The sequence below is a fragment of the Petaurus breviceps genome, unplaced genomic scaffold, assembly GCF_028583685.1.
Source record: "Petaurus breviceps papuanus isolate PSGF00001 unplaced genomic scaffold, PetGlider_PUasm1.0 90865, whole genome shotgun sequence".
NCBI classification, from domain to species: Eukaryota; Metazoa; Chordata; class Mammalia; order Diprotodontia; family Petauridae; genus Petaurus; species Petaurus breviceps.
Window position 1 is genome coordinate 4,153,043 of NW_027187367.1, and position 19,257 is coordinate 4,172,299.

General features: G+C 41.2%; 3 protein-coding genes across 17 annotated transcripts in view; all 3 read right to left on the reverse strand.

Annotated features, from left to right (window-relative positions):
- CDSN (corneodesmosin) overlaps positions 1 to 19,257 on the reverse strand; it is a 189,233-nt gene that overhangs the window by 46,888 nt on the left and 123,088 nt on the right. The gene's annotated exons all lie outside the window — the stretch shown is intronic.
- PSORS1C2 (psoriasis susceptibility 1 candidate 2) overlaps positions 1 to 19,257 on the reverse strand; it is a 145,094-nt gene that overhangs the window by 2,749 nt on the left and 123,088 nt on the right. The window lies entirely within an intron of this gene.
- Positions 633 to 19,251, reverse strand: CCHCR1 (coiled-coil alpha-helical rod protein 1). 15 transcript variants are annotated; one of them, XM_069073235.1, is made up of 18 exons: positions 19,036 to 19,251; positions 17,716 to 17,782; positions 17,413 to 17,623; positions 15,769 to 16,072; positions 14,476 to 14,639; positions 14,243 to 14,378; positions 13,881 to 13,991; positions 13,480 to 13,629; positions 3,360 to 3,470; positions 3,172 to 3,278; positions 2,912 to 3,024; positions 2,641 to 2,689; positions 2,356 to 2,489; positions 1,992 to 2,180; positions 1,730 to 1,831; positions 1,303 to 1,454; positions 1,049 to 1,181; positions 633 to 876 (listed from the first exon to the last, which is right to left on the reverse strand). In XM_069073235.1, the coding sequence occupies exons 2-18, from the start codon at positions 17,774 to 17,776 to the stop codon at positions 761 to 763; spliced, it is 2,343 nt and encodes a 780-aa protein (XP_068929336.1). In that variant the 5' UTR covers positions 17,777 to 17,782; positions 19,036 to 19,251; the 3' UTR covers positions 633 to 760. The 15 variants fall into 15 exon arrangements, with proteins under 15 accessions (XP_068929336.1, XP_068929323.1, XP_068929328.1 ...); XM_069073222.1 differs by having other exon boundaries at positions 19,032 to 19,188; XM_069073227.1 differs by lacking the exon at positions 19,036 to 19,251 and adding an exon at positions 18,952 to 19,008.

Consider the following 19,257-nt stretch of genomic DNA (forward strand, 5'->3'; position numbering starts at 1 on the left):
TCCAAGAACTCTTTCAGGATTTCACATTCAATCACCTCTTCCAGTGGTGAAAGCTTTTCTTTTCCACATTATTTTTTTTAAGGTGTTGCTTCTTGTATGAATTGATGCAGTCAAGAGAACAGAAGTAAGAGAACAATTTATACAATAACAATATTATAAAGACCAACAACTTTGAAGGGCTTAAGAGCTCTGAGCAAGGCAATGACCAATTACAATTCCAGAGAACTCATGATGAAACAGGTCACCCACCTCCTGCCAGACAGGTGATGGACTGAGAGTACAGATTGAGGCATACATATTTTTAGATATGGACACTTTAAGAATTTGTTTTGCCTGGCACACTTGTTACTAGGGTTTTGTTTTTCTTTTTTTTTTCAAGATAGAGAGGGATTAAAAAGGTTAATTTTAATTGGAAAAAGAAAACTTTGATAAAAAAATTGTTGCTTCTCAAAATATCATCCAGATCCAACTAGTGAATAGGAGATATGAAAAAGGCTCTTATTCTTGGGAATGAGCTACAAAGGGAAAAATCTTACATTTCATAGGAAAAGGGGAAGGAGGCATATGGGGCAAAGAAAGCTGCTGAGAAGACATCTTCAAATCCTTAGAGACAATATTTCCAAACTCACAGATCCTACTAAAACCTCCTTTATTTAGTGTAAGAAAATTCACAGACATCAAGGCAGATGTAGCTCAGGGATTACAGCCAGCAGGTGGTCATACTTGCTATCTTCTCCACCTGTTCTGTTCCCTTTACAGCTTACAACTGGTAAGAGGAAGATCCTACAATTGAGCATCTCCCATTGTCTCCCTCTTCTCGAGTGATAACCTCACTCATTTCCTGCAGATCATCCAGCAATGCAGAGAGATAGGATCCTGAGAAGGAATCCATAAAAGGGGAGTTACATAAGAGAAAGCTCTTACATTTTGTGTGAAATGAGATGGAGAAGAGGGTTTGGTGTGGATACTAAAGAGAAAAATCTAGATAAATGTTAAGAGATAGTATGGATCCCCTAGGGGATAATTCCAAACTCCCTCTGAATTCTACCTTTCAAAAGTTGCTTGGGGGGACGTAAAGTTTGAGAGGTTCCAGAGCTAGGTTCCAGTGATGGGGAAGGAAGAATTGCAAACAGCCGCTGTTGTTTGTATCGGGAAAGGAGACCCTCTTGCTTTAGGGTGGCCTAGGAAGAAGAGGATTAGAACAGATGTTTCTCCATCCCAGTTCTTCCCAGGATAGAGTTCCAATTTCTTTTGTCCTCTATAAAAGAGAAAAATTGCTCATGGCCAAGGCTAAATCCATACCAACATGAGGTTTTTGTCTCGTTCCAGCTCTTGAAGCTTCTGCCTCAACCGGAATCCTTCTTCCCTCTGGGCCTCCTCTTGCAGACGTCCCAGCTCCTGGCTACGCTCCTTGTCTCGGGCTGCTTGGCGTTGGGCCTGGCGGAGGGAGACCACTGGGGGGATAGAAAAAAGATGTGCAAGGTCGGATCCAAAGGTATTACAGTCAAGGTAGTTCCTGGACAAGTAATTGGGAGACCAGAGTTCTAATTACTGATTTCTAGCTAACAGCTATGTAACTTTGGGCAAGTCACTTCACTTATCTAGGTTTTATTTATAAAATGAGAGATGCTGGATTCAATGATCTTTCATTTATAAATCTCTGATCTCAGCACAAGAAGACTCTATGTAATGCTATTTTCCTTTTCCATGTCCATACTCCTGAGCTCACCAGCTTTAGCATGTTCCCTTCGGGCTTCATTCAGTCTTCTCTCCAACTCTGAAAGCTGATCTCGAAGCCTTGACTCCACTTCAGCCACCTTCTCCTGTAAGTCTAGGGAGGGAAGGGAAGATCTGAGTCCCATTTTACCTTAGTCCCTGCCCCTATGAACCCCCTGCCTCAGGATCAGGATCCATGAGCTAGGTATGGCACTGCTGAATTAATTCCCCACCTCCACTCCTTTTAGTTTTTCATTTTCCCCTACACCCTATACCTCTCCCATATGTCTCTTGCTGCTGGTTTAGCTCCCGTCGAAGGCTGGCAGCCTCTTCTGTGCTCTCCTTCTGACTCAATCGAGCTTGCTTCAGCTGAATCCCAACCTCAGCCAAAGATTCTTGGGTTTTTTGCAGCTCCTGCTCCAATTGCCGGGCCTCCTCACTTAACCGAATCCGTTCTGCTTCCCCTGAGTATTAGATAATCAATACTGTCCCAGCACCGTATCAGAATATAGATCCTTAGTTCTTAACCACCACTGCTAGCCCCAATTCTCTTTCCACAGGATATAAATATCTTGCTCTTCTATTTATAGTTCTCTATACCTTCAGAGGGAACCCAACCATTCAAGAGCCTTGTGCTACCTTGTTCCCGGGCCCGGCCCACTTCCTGTTGGATGAGACAGGCACTCAGTTGTAGCTCTTCATCTAAGCGGTTCCTTTCTTCTCTTAGCTGCTGCAACTCAAGTCCCATTTCTTCAGACAGTGGGGGTGGGAGGCTGTAGGAAATGGACAGAGAAATTAGGTCAAGTAAAGATATTACCCTTCCCCCCTACTCTTCAGGTTCACAAGCCTCTAGCCCTTGAGGCCCCACTCCTCTCCCCTAGGTTCACCTCCTAGAACCAATGGTGCTCTGCCTTCTAATCTTACCTCTGTTCCTGATGCAGCTGTGCAAGAGCTATTTTCCGAGCTACGAGGCCTTAAAAAATGGGGGAAGAGAGAAAGCAGAGCTGGGTTACTGGAAAAAAAAAAAAAAAGGGAAAAGACAAAGATAGGGAAAATGGGAAGAGGAGAACATATGCTAGATTTGTGAGGGGATACATGGAAGGGAGATTATGGAATCTAAAACGCATAAGATAAATATGAGGGGGGGAAATAATTAAACAGAAAACAGAGCCCCTGAATGGAATGGCCTTCCTACCTTGAATGGTACGGACCTGTCTGGAAGCATAACCAAGTCGGTTGTTGAGGCTGGGAAGCTGAGCTACTGCCTCCTCCACCTTAGCTACCTGATCCTGTAGCCAGTTTTGGGAACTGAAGAGACAAGAGAACATCAACTACCCCAAGAACAATCCTCTTTCCTCGCTTCCAAAACCCCCTTGCCTTCCAGTCCCTTCTCACTCAAGAGCCCTTGACAGAGAAGACAAAAAGAGCTCCTGCCTGCTTCCTCAGCTAGAGTACCTGCTCACAGCACTGGCCACAAGCTTCACATGCTCCTCAGCCATCTTTGTCTGTTGCTGCTGCCACAGTCTGGCATCCTGGGCTCGGGTCAGCTCCCCCTGCAGTACCTGGAAAGGATGGAAATGAAAGCCTCTGACCAGAGGCCACGATGCCTCAGCTCATGTTTCCTGCTCTTCCCATGTACCCACCTTGCTGTTAACTCTTTCTACTTCCACTTCAGCAGCTTTGTCCTGCAAGGATTGATGCAATATAGCTGACTCCTGGCCCCAGGAAGCTACCTCCCCTTCAAGTTCTGCCACCTGGGAGAGAGAAGAAATTGAGTGCCAAGATCTTGGACTCCCTAAGGAAAATCACAAGTGGAGACAAAGAAACAGAGTAACCTATGTTCCTTGGAAGCTGAATGCTTGAGGTACTTGAGGGAAGTGAGGACCAATTTAGGGTTACCTTCTCAAAAATATACCCTAATGTGCAATAAGAAGTGATAAACAGGCAGACTTCAGAAAAAACCTGCAAAGATTTATATGAACTGATGCTGAGTGAAGCGAGTAGAACCAGAACACTGTACATAGTAATAGCCACACTGTACAATGACTAACTAGGTCTTCTCAGCAATGCAAAGATCTAAGACAACTCCAAAAGACTCATGATGGAAAATGCTATCCACAACCAGAGAAAAAACTGAGTCTGAACGCAGATTGAAGCATACTATTTGTTCTTTTTTTTGTTTTGTTTCTTCTTTCTTGTAATTCCTCCCATTGGTTCTGAATCTTCTTTACAACATAACTAATGGGGCAGCTAGGTGGCGCACCCAACCTTGGGTTAGAAGAGTGCTGGTCCTGGAGTCAGGATGACCTGAGTTCAAATCTGACCTAAGACACTTGACACTTAACTAGCTGTGACATTAGGCAAGTCACTTAACCCCAATCGCCTTGCCTCCTCCCCTCCAAAACAAACAAACAAAAAAAGAATGGGAAAAAATCATCTCAAATAAAGGAAGTGGGCAATTGGTCATGGATAACCTGAATATAATAAAAAATTACAACATGACTAATTTGAAAATGTTTAATATGAATGTATATGTAGATTGCACGCCATCTTGGGGAGGCAGGTGGGGAAGAGGGAGGGAAGGCAGAGAAAATTTAAAACCCAAAAAGCTTATGGAAGTGAATGATGAAAATTAAAAAATAAACTAATTAAAAAAAAAAGAAAAAGGAAATATATCCTAATGGTCCTAATATAGGTCATACTCCCCTCCCTACTTCCCACCCCAACTCTCCCAAGAGCTAGCTTTGTACAAAATCTGAATATGACTGATGTGTTATTTCCCGATGTTTACCTCTTCTTTATCCTCATTTAAAAAAACTTCAAGGTGAAAGGCTAAACAAGTTGTGGTATATGAATATAATGGAATACCACTGTGCTATAAGAAATGAGGAGCAGACAAACTTCATAATAACCTGGAGAGATTTATATAAACTGATGTTGAGTGAGAGAGCAGAACCAGGGGAAATTTGTACACAATTACAGACACTATGTGTGACAACTAACTTTGATAGACTGGGCTCCTCTCAGCAATGCAAGGTTATGAGACAACTCCAAAAGACTCATGATGGAAAGAGATGTCCACATCCAGAGAAAGAGCTGCAGAGTCTGAATGCAGACTAAAGCAAACTACTTGCTCTCTCTTTCGTTTTGTTTCCTCTTTCTCACTGTTCATTCCACTGTTAAAATCCTTTACAACCTGACTATTTAATGTGAAGATATTTGTAGATCCTATATTTGATTGCATGCTACCATGATGGGGGGGAGGGGAGACAGAGGGGGAGAAAATTTGAAACTCAAGGGACTGTGGAACTGAATGTTGTAAACTAAAAGTAAATAAATAAATTTTTAAAAAAACAACTTCAATTGAGGAATACAACCTATATTTGGGATATTTTATATATATATATATATATATATATACACACACACACACACACACACACACACACACATATATATATATATAGATACACACATATTCCCTTTCAAGGATTTGTCCTTTTAATTAATAACAAGCATTTACTACATGTCAAGCACTGTACTAAGTACTGGGGATGCAGTGAATGGGAGGTGGGGGGGTAGGCCTTCTGCAGAAGGTAGGATTTAAAGGAGGCAGAGCCAAGATGGCAGAGTAAAGACAAGGACTGGCCTGAGTTCTCCCCCAAACCCTCCATATACCACTAAATCATGACTCAAAAAATTCAAGAGCAGCAGAACCCACAAAAAGATGGAATGAAACAATTTTCCAGCCCACAACAACTTAGAGGATCAGCAGGAAAAGTCTTTTGTACCAGGATGAGAGGGAAGCACAGTCCAGCACAGCCCTGGTCCAAACAAACCAGGAACAGGCCTCAGAAGCCACTGAATCAGCAGTTGCAGCAATTGCTTCTGGAGCTTTTAGCCCACAGACAGTAAAGGGGTCAAACAACTTGTCAGAAGATTACAGGGGTCTCTTTTCTAGCACTGAGGCAGAATTCTGATGGTTTGCCCATATTCCAATCAGGACAGCAGTCCTAGGTGGCAGTCCCAGGGTGAGAAGGAGCACTAGCATACGAGAGCCTAGAGCCATAGTGGAAAAGGGACCCTCTTCATAATTCCAGGGTAGAAAAGAGTGCTTGTGGTCACTCACAGACCAGAGCACAGACCAGGAGAAGAGTAAATGCACCTCTCCTTAGATCATACCACTTTGGAAGAACTGTAAACTTATAGGTCCTTAGAAGTATCTCTGAAAACAGCTGCACAAAATCCAAGGCTCAGGACAGTGCACCCACCACCCTAGAAGCAGAGCCCTACTTTAACAAAGAGTTAAAAGTCAAGTAATGAGGAGCGGCTAGGTGGTGAAGTGAATAGAGAACAGGCCCTGAAGTCAGGAGGACCTGAGTTCAAATTTGGCCTCAGATACTTAACACTTACTAGCCGTGTGCCTTGTGCAAGTTATTTAACCCCAATTGCCCTGCCTTCTCCCCTCCAAAAAAGAAAAAAAAAGTCATGTAATGGACTGGGAATATGAGCAAACAAGAGAAAAAAAAGTCTGACCAAAGAAAGTTACTATGGTGACAAGGAAGATCAAAACACACACTCAGAAGAAAATAACAAACTCAAAGTTTCCTATATTCAAAACCTCCAAGAAAAGTGAGACTTGGTCCCAGGCCATGGAAGAGCTCAAAAATGATTTTGAAAATCAAGTATGAGAGGTAAAGGAAAAACTGGGAAGAGAAATGAGAGTGACACAAGAAAATCATGAAAAACTATTCAACAGCTTGGTAAAGGAGATACAAAAAAATACTAAAGAAAATAACACCTTAAAAAAAGACTAGGCCAAATGGCAAAAGAGATCCAAAAAGTCAATGAGGAGAAGAATGCCTTAAAAAGTAGAATATGGCCTATTAGAAAAAGAGAAAAAAGAAGAAAAAATGGAAAATAGATCCCAGAAAGATAATTTTTAAATTTTAAATTAAATTATCGGACTACTTGAAAACCATGATTAAAAAAAAAAAGCCTAGATACAATCTCTCAGGAAATTATCAGGGAAAACTGCCCTGATATTCTAAAACCAGAGGATAAAATAGAAACTGAAAAAAATTCACTGATCACCTCCTTAAAGATATCCCAAAATGAAAACTCCCAGGAATATTATGGCCAAATTCCAGAGCTCTCAGGTCAAGGAGAAAATATTGCAAGCAACCAGAAAGAAACAATTCAAATATCATGAAGCCACAGTCAAGATAACAACACAAAATTTAGCAGCTTATACATTAAAGCAGCACTTCTTAAACTGTGGGTCTCAACCCCATATAGGGGTCAAATAATTGAATGTGAGGGTCAAGAAAAATTTGGCAACAGTAGAAGGTTTCTGAACATACAACAACCAAAAATTATTCATTCAAAATCAAACACATAATGAATCTGGGGTATTTCTAGCAGCCCTTGCCAGTACTGCATGGCACAACTTCACCAAAGCCTTGGTTCTGAATGTACAACATGCACACTTTGCACTGCACATGCCATCATGCCACACAAGACCAATAAACACTGCCAGAAACACCTTGGCTCAGATCGAGGTTATTGTATGTTATGAAATACAGTGTTTTTACTGTATATACAATATACAGTTTTCTGCTCTTACATAATAGTTTAATTATGGAAAATAAAAATTTTAAATATTTTCCTACCACTATTCTTGTATATATGTATCAAATTAGTATATCTTTGTATTGTATTGTGTCAGCATGTTTCATTTTTTAAATTGCTATTATCTCTCTTTTACAGAAACTAAGTGTTTAATTGCAGCAAGACAAAAGCCCTTTAATAATATGTCTCTATCACCATTGTATGTGTAAATGTTAATAGCAATTTTTTAAATTAAGCACAAATGTAAACTAAAGCTAGTATTTGAGAAAGTATTAGAATATTTATATTTTAGGATGAAAATATTTTTCACAGTTGTGGATAAGTAGCTAAATTTAGACATAAGAAGTAAAAATATTGATGACAATATGGCAGAATCTTCACTACCAGGTTGCAATACACTTAAATTGAAAAGAAAAAGAAAATATGTCGAATCACTTTTGCAATACAGCATGTTATAATGCCCTCTAATTCTTGTTTGGTCATAAAGTCTTCCCCTCTCCACAAATCTGACAGGTAAACTATTCCTTGCTTTCCCAGGTTGCTTAGAGTATCAGCCTTTATACCTAGATCATGTACCCATTTAGACTTGATTTTGGTATATGGTGTTAGATAATGGTCTATGCCCAGTTTCTGCCATACTATATTCCAGTTTTCCCAGCAGTTTTTGTCAAATAGTGAGTTCTTATCCCAAAAACTGGGGTCTTTGGGTTTATCAAACAGTAGATTACTATAGTCATTGGCTGCTGAGTCTCGTGTAACCAATCTGTTCCATTGATCCATTACTCTATTCCTCAGCCAGTACCAAGTAGTTTTGAGGACTGCTGCTTTATAGTACAGATTAAAATCTGGTATAGCTAGTCTACCATCTCTAGCATTTCTTTTCATTAATTCCCTTGATATTCTGGACCTTTTGTTCTTCCAAATGAATTTTGTTATTATTTTTTCTAGCTCTATAAGGTAGTTTTTTGGTAAACTGATTGGTATGGCACTAAAACTATAATTTAATTTAGGTAAAATTGTCATTTTTATTATATTAGCTAGACCCAGCCATGAGCAATTGATGTCTTTCCAATTAGTTAGATCTGACTTTATTTGTGTGAAAAGTGTTTTGTAGTTGTGTTCATATAGATCTTGGGTTTGTTTTGGCAAGTAGATGCCCAAATATTTTATAATGTCTACAGTAACTTTAAATGGCTTTTCTCTTTCTATCTCTTGCTGTTGAATTTCATTAGAAATATACAGGAATGCTGAGGATTTTTGTGGGTTTATTTTATATCCTGCAACTTTGCCAAATTTATTTATTGTCTCAAATAGTTTTTTACTTGATTCTCTAGGATTCTCTAAGTATATCATCATATCATCTGCAAAGAGTGATAGCATAGTCTCTTCTTTGCCTAATTTGATTCCTTTGATTTCTTTTTCTTCTCTAATTGCTACTGCTAACATTTCTAGTACCAGATTGAATAAGAAGGGTGATAGTGGCCATCCTTGTTTCACCCCTGATCTTACTGGAAATGCTTCTAGCTTCTCCCCATTACATATAATACTTGCTGATAGCTTTAAATAGATGCTACCTATTATTTTAAGGAGGGCTCCATTTATTCCTATTCTTTCTAGTGTTTTTAATAGGAATGGATGTTGTATTTTGTCAAAAGCCTTTTCTGCATCTATCGAGATAATCATGTGGTTTTTGCTAGTTGTATTGTTGATATGATCAATTATACTGATGGTTTTCCTAATATTAAACCATCCTTGCATTCCTGGAATAAGTCCTACCTGATCAAAGTGTATTATTCTTGTGATAAGTTGCTAGTATTTTTGTGTGGGTGTTAAGTGTCTGAGGCCAGAACCGAACTTGGGTCCTTCTGACTCCGGGGCCGATGCTCTACTCACTGTGCCACCTAGCTGCCCCATCTGTAGGATATTTTTATACTTAATGAAGTATGTTATTTCTTCTTCGCGCCAAGAGTGACAGGAACAAATCTCATGCGAAGCTCTTCTCCTTCCCCTCTTTCCCTCTAATATGATATGTTTTACGTCTCTTCTCCATAGAGTCCTGTGCTTAACTGGTTGTTATTCCAAGAGGGATTAATTTTAAGCAAAACAAACTTAATGTTAAAAAGTACAATTCTTTTTGAGATGGCAAAGAATGGGAATCTGAGCGGATGCCCATAAATTGAGGAATGGATGAGCAAACTGGTATAAAAATGTGATGGAAATAATTAAGAGAAGATGGTTCCAGAGAAATCTATAAAGGTTTGTGTGAACTGATGCAGAGTAAAGTAAACAAAATCAGAACATTTTATGCACTGAAAGTAATGTGGTAAAGGCAAACAATTTTGAAAGAATTTTAAAACTCAATGATTTAAATATGTTGCTCCAAGGAAAAAATTTTAACATTCTTATGTTAAAAGATAAAACTGAAAGTTTTACTTTAAAAGTTAACATGGAAGAATAGGGTGGAAATTTAGAAACGTTTACAACTTCAGATGATTTTATAACTGAAAATAACCTTTCCAAAGATTTAATTGTGAGAGTTACAACTGATCATCTTGAAGTACTTGGAATCATGGTCAGCTATTATGACCAAACAAGAATTAGAGGGCATTATAACATGCAATATGGACAATTTTGATTACATTAAATTGAAAAGCTTCTGTACAAAGCCAATGTAACCAGGATTAAGAGGGAAGTGGAAAATTGGGAAAGAATTTTTACAACCTATGTCACTGATAAAGGACTCATTTCTAAAATATACAGAGAACTGAATCAAATCTATAAGAATACAAATCATTCCCCAATTGATAAATGGTCAAAAGATATGAACAGGCAGTTTACAGAGGAAGAAATTAAAGATATTTATAAGCATATGAAAAAATGCTCTAAATCACTATTGATTAGAGAAATGCAAATCAAAACAACTCTGAGGTACCACATCTCACCAGTCAGATTGGCTAAGATGACAAAACAGAAAAATGACAAATGCTGGAAAGGATGTGGACAAATTGGAACACTAATGCATTGCTGGTGGAGTTGTGAACTGATCCAACCATTCTGGAAAGAAATCTGGAATTATGCCCAAAGGGCTATGAATAATTTCTTACCCTTTGACCCAGCAATACCACTTCTAGGGTTGTATCCCAAAGAAATCATAGAAGTGGGGAAAAGACCCATATGTACAAAAATATTTATAGCAGCTCTTTTTGTGGTAGCAAAGAATTGGAAATTAAGGGGGTGCCCATCAATTGGGGAATGGCTGAACAAGTTGTGGTATACGCATGTTATGGAATACTATTGTGCCATAAGAAATGAGGAGCAGATGGACTTCATATTTACCTAGAGAGGTTTATACGAACTGATGCTGAGTGAGAAGAGTAGAGCCAGGAGGAAGTTGTACACAATTACAGACACAACGTATGTGTGACGACCAGCTTTGATAAACTGGACTCTTCTCAGCAATCCAGAGTCATAAGTCAACCCCAAAAGATTCATGATAGAGAGAGATATTTACATCCAGAGAAAGAATTGAGACTGAACCCAGATTGAAGCAAACTACCTGCCCTTTTTCGTTTTCTTGTTTGGTTTTGTTTCCTCTTTCCCATTCTTCATTCCATCTGTTACAATCCTTCTTTATAACCTGACTAATGCCTAATGTGAAGTATTTGCAGATACTATACTTGACTGTATGCCACCATGGGGAGCGGGGGGCGGAGAGAAAGGAGGAGAGAGAGAAAATTTGAAACTCAAAGGAATCATGGTAATGAATCTTGTAAACTAAAAGTAAACAAATTAATAAAGACCAAAAAAAAATTTAATCCCTCCTTAATCTACTCTCTCTTTAAAACCCTTCCCTCCTTCTCCTCAATCCCTCACTATTTACATGTTGAGTGAAATATATTTTTGAACCCAGATGAGAGATAGAAGTGGTAGCTGCCTCATCATTTGCAGATTAAGTCTACTTACCAAAGCCCAATTATGTGAGCTAATTTTCCCTTTCCTTCTTCCTTCCCATACCCCCTCCCCCTTTCCTCTTGCCCTTTCTTTCCCTTATTCTTTTAAGGTCATCAAGATATAGCAGAGTCACTCACAGGCTAATTACTGTCCTATGACCCCTCATAACAACAGAGTTCAGAAAATCATGTCCTCATATTTGAATTAGTTTATCTTTATTTAGTCTTTTATGATTGCTAGCTCATTTTAAATTTTGTTTATGTTTCTCTTAAATCTTGTTTGAACTTCAAAGTTTCTATACAGATCTGGTCTTTTTACCAAGAATGATTAAAAATCCTCTATTCCATTAAAAACCTATTTTCCCCTTGCAGTATTATACTAAGATTTGCTGAGTAAGTTATTCTAGGCTATAAGCCCCATATCCTGCATATTCTGTAATACTACATTGTTTTTATTCCATTCTTTTATAGTGTTGGTTCTATATCATATATGATCTTGATTGCGGCAACTTGACACTTGAATGCTTTCTGGTACTTGCAGTAGTTTTTCTTTGCCATGGAAGCTCTGGATTTTGGTTATCATATTCCTGAGAGTTTTCATTTTGGGGTTTGTGGATTTTTTCCTATTTTAACTTTGTTCTCTGGTTTTAAGAGATCTGAGCAGTTTTAAGATTTAAGTATTATATCTAGGCTCCCTTTATTGGTCATGGCATTCAGGCATCAATGATTCTCAAATTTTTTTCTCACCAATCTGTTTTCTAGGCCAGTTGTTATGAGATGTCTTCTCATTTTTTTTTTTCAGTCTTTAGACTTTAATATTTCTTAGTGCCTCAAGGAGTCATTGGTTCATTCTAATTTTCAAGCAGTCTGCTATTTGGACAACGTTTTGTAACTCTTGTGCCAAGCTGCCAATTTTGGGTTTTTGAAATTTTTCCAATTCTTTCTTTCATAACTTTTGTTTCTAGTTTTTTCTTCAAGCTTTCTCATTTTACTTATAAAAACATTTTTTAACTAAAAAAACAAAACCTTTTGTTTCATCTTTTCTAGAAATTCCAATTAAGTTTGTTTATGCCCAAGCTGTGTTTTGCTCTGAGACTCTGCTTACAGATTTGGCGGGGGGGGTTGGGGGGGGGTCTTGAGATTCTATGACACCATAATAACTCTGTGATGGCAATGGGATTCTTATTTTGTTTGCATATTCTTCCAAATTACTTCCTAACTTCAAACTTCTTATTAGGGCTGGGCTCTGTAGTACTTCTGGGGGAAGGCATGGGCTGGTCTTATTATTGCTTTCTTGGGGTAGTGAGTTGTGTTATTCAGGGACAGACTGGGAACGCTGCAAGCTTTCTATGATCCCAACAGGGTCTAATCCAGGGCAAAGTCTAATTACTATCCCCCTAATCTAAGCTCTGCAAGTTCTTGATCTAGGACTGTGTCTAAGCAACAGTGGACAGCTGCAGCCAACCCTAAAGTTCTATTGGTTTAGTGTGACAGAATTATTGACTACACTTAAGTCTGCAATTCCTACCCTGGTTATTCCTCCGCAGGTTGGGCTAGATACTAGAAATGAGAAACAGCTCTGCTCTTAGGGATTAAGTCATATCTTTACTACTTTCATTTAAACTTCTTCCTTTCCACCAGGGCCTCCCTGGGAATGCCACACCCCAGGGCGTAGGTCCCCTTCTCAGTCCATCCACTCTGGATCTACAATTCAAAACCAGGTAGTGGGCTGACAGTTCCTACCTCTGTCCTGGTGCTCTGGCATGGACCTAGGACCTCCTGTTGCCCTGGATCACAGCCTCACCCTGGGCTCTGGAATATTCCACACATAACATATTCCTAACCCAACTCCATCCCTAGTGTTAGCAGACCTCTCTTATCTCCCTATGATGACCTAGGGAGATCAAATGACTCACTGTGACTTTCTCTGGATTTCCCCATCAGGATTTGGTCTGGTATATTTTCTAGGTATACCTCGAGAAGTTTTATGGCAGGGAGCTCGGCTATACTGATTGCTTTTACTCCTCCACCTTGGCTTTGCCTCTACTGTAGAATATATTATCTTTCTTGTTTCACCTCATCCCTTTCCCTTTGAATCATTTCACATCTCCCAAAGTCAATAGTCTATACACCTATAAAGTATGAGAGAGAAAGAGAAAGGGAGTGTGTGTGTATCTGTTACCTTTCCTTTCAGCTTTTGGGTATGCTGAGTATGTTCCAACTCCTGGGCTTTCAGCTGCACCATCAAGGCAAATACTTTTTCCCTCCAACGGCTCAGCAATGCCTGAGCCTTCTTAGCTGCCTCAGACTCCAGGGGATCTGTGGGCTGGACCTTCAAGGTAAAGAAAAAACATAAGGTCAGGGCTTGCATGGGAGTAAGGTAAATATCCCTTACCACTCCAACCTATCTTAAGCAACAAAAAGATCAAGATAAGAGTAAAAATCCACAAAGTAAGAAGGCACACAGGCAAGAGTGAGGAGAGGAAGAGTCCAAGAGGAACTGGGCTGGTATAGGACACCTAAGTCCCAGGAGGGACCCTGGGATGGAGAATACTTTAATTTTATGAGGAGAACCCAGCTTACTTTCCGACCCAGCTCCTCTTCCTGTAGGGCAAGGATGTCCTGGAGGCTCTGCACCCGAACCTGTAGCAACTCCAAAGTGGTACTTAAAGCATCCCGATCCTCCTGCAAATGCTGGCCAGGGGAAGGAAATTCTTAACTATAGTAACATCTTTGTACTTGTCCCTAAAATGTGCCTACTCCTCCAGCCCCTCAGGTCTCTGTGTACCACAAGGTAATATGCCCTGCTAAGCTAAGGACTGTTCTCCCCCAGAAACTATGTATATTCATCACTTCCAAAAGAATCTCTGTATCCACCTCCAAATCTCCCAATCCATAGCCCTATTTCCACCCCCAAGGATAAAACCACTCCTCTTATCTCTCACCTGTACAGTCTCCAGCAGCTGCTTCCGCTCCTGCTCCCAAATCTGGCTCTTGCTCTCTGGTGAGATTTGATCCCCTATGTACCTCCTAAGCTGCTCAACAAGGGCCACCTGAGTCTTGAGCTCTGCATGGGCCTTACTAAGATTGGTGAGTAGGAGAAAAGCTATCAGTAAAAGACTCCAGAAACCTGCTCTTCCTACACAGCTGCTTTTATTGACCCTATATTCCTCCTCACCTTAGTTCCTCCCTTAACATCTTAGCCTCCCTCTGTACAACGGCCAACTCCTTGGTCTCTTTTTCCCTCTTAGATTCCACGGTCTTGAGTTTCTCCTCCAACTCATGGGCCTTGTTGGCCAGGGTAGCAAGAGCTTCCTGGTGAGCTGCAGTCATGTGGGAGATCTGAAGAAGAAAAGAATGACAGAGCAGGGGCTGAGTAGGAAGAAACTTCTCATATTTCCTCTAAAAGTTCCCACTTCCTCAAACTCCTTCTCAGTGACTTACTTCTCTTCCCTTCCTACCTCCCTTCTCTTTCTGGGCCCCTATTTCTATCTTCCCCAGTCTCATACTTTAATTAATAGAATACCCGACAAACATGTATTAAACGGATACTGTATTAGCACTGTGCTAGCCACTAGGGCAGATAGAAAATTTAGATTAAGAAATTGTCCCTGATCTCACCAAGCTTATAGTCCAAGAGAAGAATATGACAGTGTTGTGTGAGAATGACAAAAATTGTGAGTTTGAGGGGTTTTGTTTGTTTGTTTGAGCAAGAGGCATTTAATCTAGTTTTTAAAGAATGGATAGAAATTCAGTAAGCAAGGAGGTACTCCAGGTAGGCACAGAGTACAATTTGAACAAAGGTATGGGGGGGGGAAAGAACAGTATATGTATGAAGGACAATCCAAGTTAGCTGAAGCATATACCTTGTGTGGAAGGGAGAAATATGAAAAAAAGGTCAGAGTTTAGGTAGGACCAGATTTTGGACAATCTTGAAAGCCAGACTAAGGAGTTTTTACTTTATTTAGGCAATAGGGAGCTACTTAAGGATTTTGAATAGAAGGGTGACTCAATCAAATATACCTCTGCTAAAGAATATTAATAGGGCAACAATGTGAAGGATAAATTGAAGTGGAGAGGGAGTAGTGGTTGGAAGACCTGTTAGGAGACTACTACAATATTCTAGGCAGATAAAATGTCTATTTTAACATGGGTTCCAAAAGGAAGATGTGTAGAATGCCTGAGTACTAAGAAGTAAATGAAAGTTTTGGTTGAAAAACAAGATATCTGTATTCTGAGAAATGAGGAGAGAGAACAAGGAGGATGAATGTAGAATGCCCTATCCTAACTGCCCCAGCCTGCTTCCTTCAAGTTCTTCTTTACTCAATCCTCCTGGCCAAGCTGATTAGTATTCTAATCGAATAACAAAGGATCTTTGCTAAGGTATAATGATTATCTCAGACTAATTCCCTATAATGTGGAACTGAGACAAATCCTAACTAACAGGTAATATTTCCTTATTCTCATTCACCTGTTCCTTATGCAGCTTCTGAGTCTCTTCCTGCTCTCGTCTGTTTCCTTCTTCCAGTTTCTGCCGGATGAGCTCTGACCCAGCCAAGGCAGCACGAAGCTCCTCTACTTCAACCCGCATAGCCTGCTTTGCCTGTCCTAAGACTTGCAGTTCCTCAGCCTGGGTTGCTAGACGTGCCTTCTGATGGACTGAAGCCAACCTCAAAGCTTGGCTCTCGATCTCAAGTCTCCGAATCTCTTCCAGTTGCTGAGAGATCATCTCAGTCTGGGAATTCAAGCCCTGTGGCCCTACATGGTCCAGAGACCTTTGGGGAAAGTTACAGGTGAGATATGACCTCTTTGCTCTTATAGAAGAAAGGGATGGACAAGAGGGCCTCTGTTCCCATCTAGGTAGTTATGAAGACTCTCTGCTCTGATATGCAGGGATGAGGAAGAGACAAGGGGGCCTCTGGGGAAACTGGAATTCAGCCAGACACACAAGAGGATGCAAAACCAGAAAACAGGAAGAATTCTGTGGTCTACTCTGAAGAGATCATCCTTAACAAACATTTATTTAGCACTTTTTATGTGAAGGGCACTAAACTAGACGCTAAGGATACAAAAAAGTATATGCCATAATCTATACCTTCAAGGGCCTTAATCTAGTTGAGAAGGGAAGGAATACACATACATAAAGATAATAGTTGCATCTATTAAATATGTCTCATGGATGGTACAGACAGGACAGACAGCAAGGATATCTGGTTCACAGGTAAATGAAGACATTATGAATCTAAGAGTTCTGCTTGAGATGGAAAAGGAAAGGGATACTCAGTCTTCTGTGTTCTAGTTTGAGAGAATGAGGAGCCTGAATGCCATCCTGAGGTAGGGACAGAGAAGAAAATGGATCCTCTTATTCCAATGTAGAGAGAATAGGGGCTAGTTAAGAATAATTTATTGAGGGTTTACTGTATAAACTGTTTCTAAATCTTCTGAGGGGAGGCAATAAAAATAAAAGACAGTCTCAGTCCTTGAAAAATGGTTCTACTGTCATCATAATATTTCAGAATCCATGACTGCCTTATAACAAAAGTCCTTTGATAACTCAGGAACAAAAACCCTAGCAGACAGAATCTAAGACAGACCTGCCTGTAACTCCACTCTAAAACCAGTAATTTTATTAAGGTACATTTTAGAAGAATTGGGATACACCATGCAATAATTTAAAAAAATACCCCAAAAAATCAAATAAAAAATATTTTTAAAAAGGATCAAATAGGGGCGGCTAGGTGGCGCAGTGAGTAAGAACAAGAGCACCCTGGAGTCAGGAGGACCCAGGATCGGGTCCAGCCTCAGATACTTAACACCCACACACAAAAAAACTGGCCATGTAACCTTGGGCAAGTTACTTAACCCCAACTGCTTAAAAAAAAAAGGATCAAATAATATGGTTCAAATTTCATACACAAAAGCAGAAGGTACACAGATCACAAAACAATCAGAACTGTTTGGTTTTTTTCTATCTGTTACAAGGGAAGACTTACTGGGTAAAATAGGAGAGAAGAATATATTTGGAAATTAATGGAATCGATTGAACTTTTTAAAAAATAACACAGGAGTGAAGAATAATTATTACAGGCAGAAGCTAGGACAACTAGGTCCCTACCTGGTCTTTCTTTTGGGATCCTCACTGTCACCTGCCCCATCCTGCTCTCGAAAAACCTGCAGTCTATGATGCTCCCATCTATGATCATTGTTATCATGGCCATGATGGGGTAGGACTATGGGCAAGGATGGGGACTGGACAGCAGTGATCCTGGACATGCCTGGAAGGGGCCGTGTTTGGAAATGAGATGGAGGCATGAGCCCACTGAGACCTGAGTATTAAGAGAAGAGAGGGGTCAATATTGAAGGTATAGGTATAGGAATTGCAATCTCCAATTCCATAGCCCAGCCCTGTCCCTTTTACCTGAAGACTGGGGCATCCCAAAATTAGATGGCAGTTTCAGGTTCCTTCTCCAGCCATCCATTCTTTCCTGTGGAGCAAGAGAAACACCTCAAGCTCCAATTTATTTTCCAAGCTTCCAACCAATCCCTGGAAAAGATCCTATGATAACCTACCCAATTCCTTAATTTAACATCCATCCATTTCTTTCCTTCCCCTCCCCACCCCTATCATGCTCACTTTTTAAAGTGACAAACTGAAACATCTACGAAATAATCAGTGGTTGGCTCCACCCAGCTTTGATAGGAGACACCATAATATAAATCTATAATAAATAATTTTCTAAAGGTAGTAGGATCTAAGGTGAAGGCCTCCAGACCCCTGAAGGTCTACACTGCATTTATAGGACTTTGGGCAGTGCCTTTCCCTCCCCTTAAGGCTCCATTTTTCTTATTGATTCTGTGATTTGAAGGAGAATGAGCACATGGAATTAAAGGGCTGGGGAAGCTGCTCTACTGGACTTTCTGCTCAGGTGTGGCCCTGGGGAAATTCCCTCCCCCCACCATTATTCCCAACACGGATTCCCCCTCCCCGTCAAAGATTCGGCATACTGCTTGGCACCAGACGAAGTCTGTAAGATGCAGAGATCTCGAGTTACCATTAACAGCATAGCAACTTTCGGAACCATCTTCCTGGGTAAGCAGGAAGTCTAACAGTCCTTTGCCCATGTTTAGTCTTTTGCTCATCTCTAGGCCCTTGCCTGGAAGTCTGTCCTTCGTCCCACCCTGATGCTCTCACTTTCTCTCACCGTTCCCTCTCCGTTCCCCTGGCCATCCATCCCAGCCGTCCTCCCCGCTTTTCCCCTCCCCCCCCCCCCCCCCGGACCCCCCCCCCCCCTCACCCACTTAGCTCTCCGTCCTAAGCTCCCTCCCTGCCCCGCCTTAATTTGCTCTACCGCGATCTCGTCACAACTACAGCTCTCCCACCCCCTCATCCACTAATCCCCTTCCGCCCCTAAGCGTCCCCACTTCTCCCAGGCCTCCCCCGTCAAACCGCCGGGCCCCCTGCTCTGCTCCCCTTTCCCCGGGACCTTCGTGTCCCGGGTTCCTCGTCTCTCTGTGGCCCCCTCGCCCCACGGCCCCTGACCTCCAGCACTTTCTTTGCCCTGCCCCAGTCCCCTCAGCTCCCTACTGCCCACGGTTCCCCCACCCCTCTCGGCCCCTTCCCGCCCTCAACAGACTCACTCTCGAGCCCCCTTACCCAGCTCGAGACCCCACCCTCCCCCTGTGGCACCACCTCCCCCACCCTCTACAATGTACCCCACCCCGCCCTCCACACACTGACTGCGCCTGCGCAGAGCGGACCAGCCGGCGGGCTCTCGGACCCGCGCACTTCATCCGGAATAGGGGGGTGGGGAGCAGGGAGAATCAGGACACGCAAGCGCTGTGGCGTCCATGTGGTAAACCAATCCAGGGACTCGGGTGATCCCCGCGCCCTTACAGATCCCGCCTCCCCACCGAGTTCCTCCTCCTCTCCCTGAAACCCGGGAAAATTCGATAACCAATC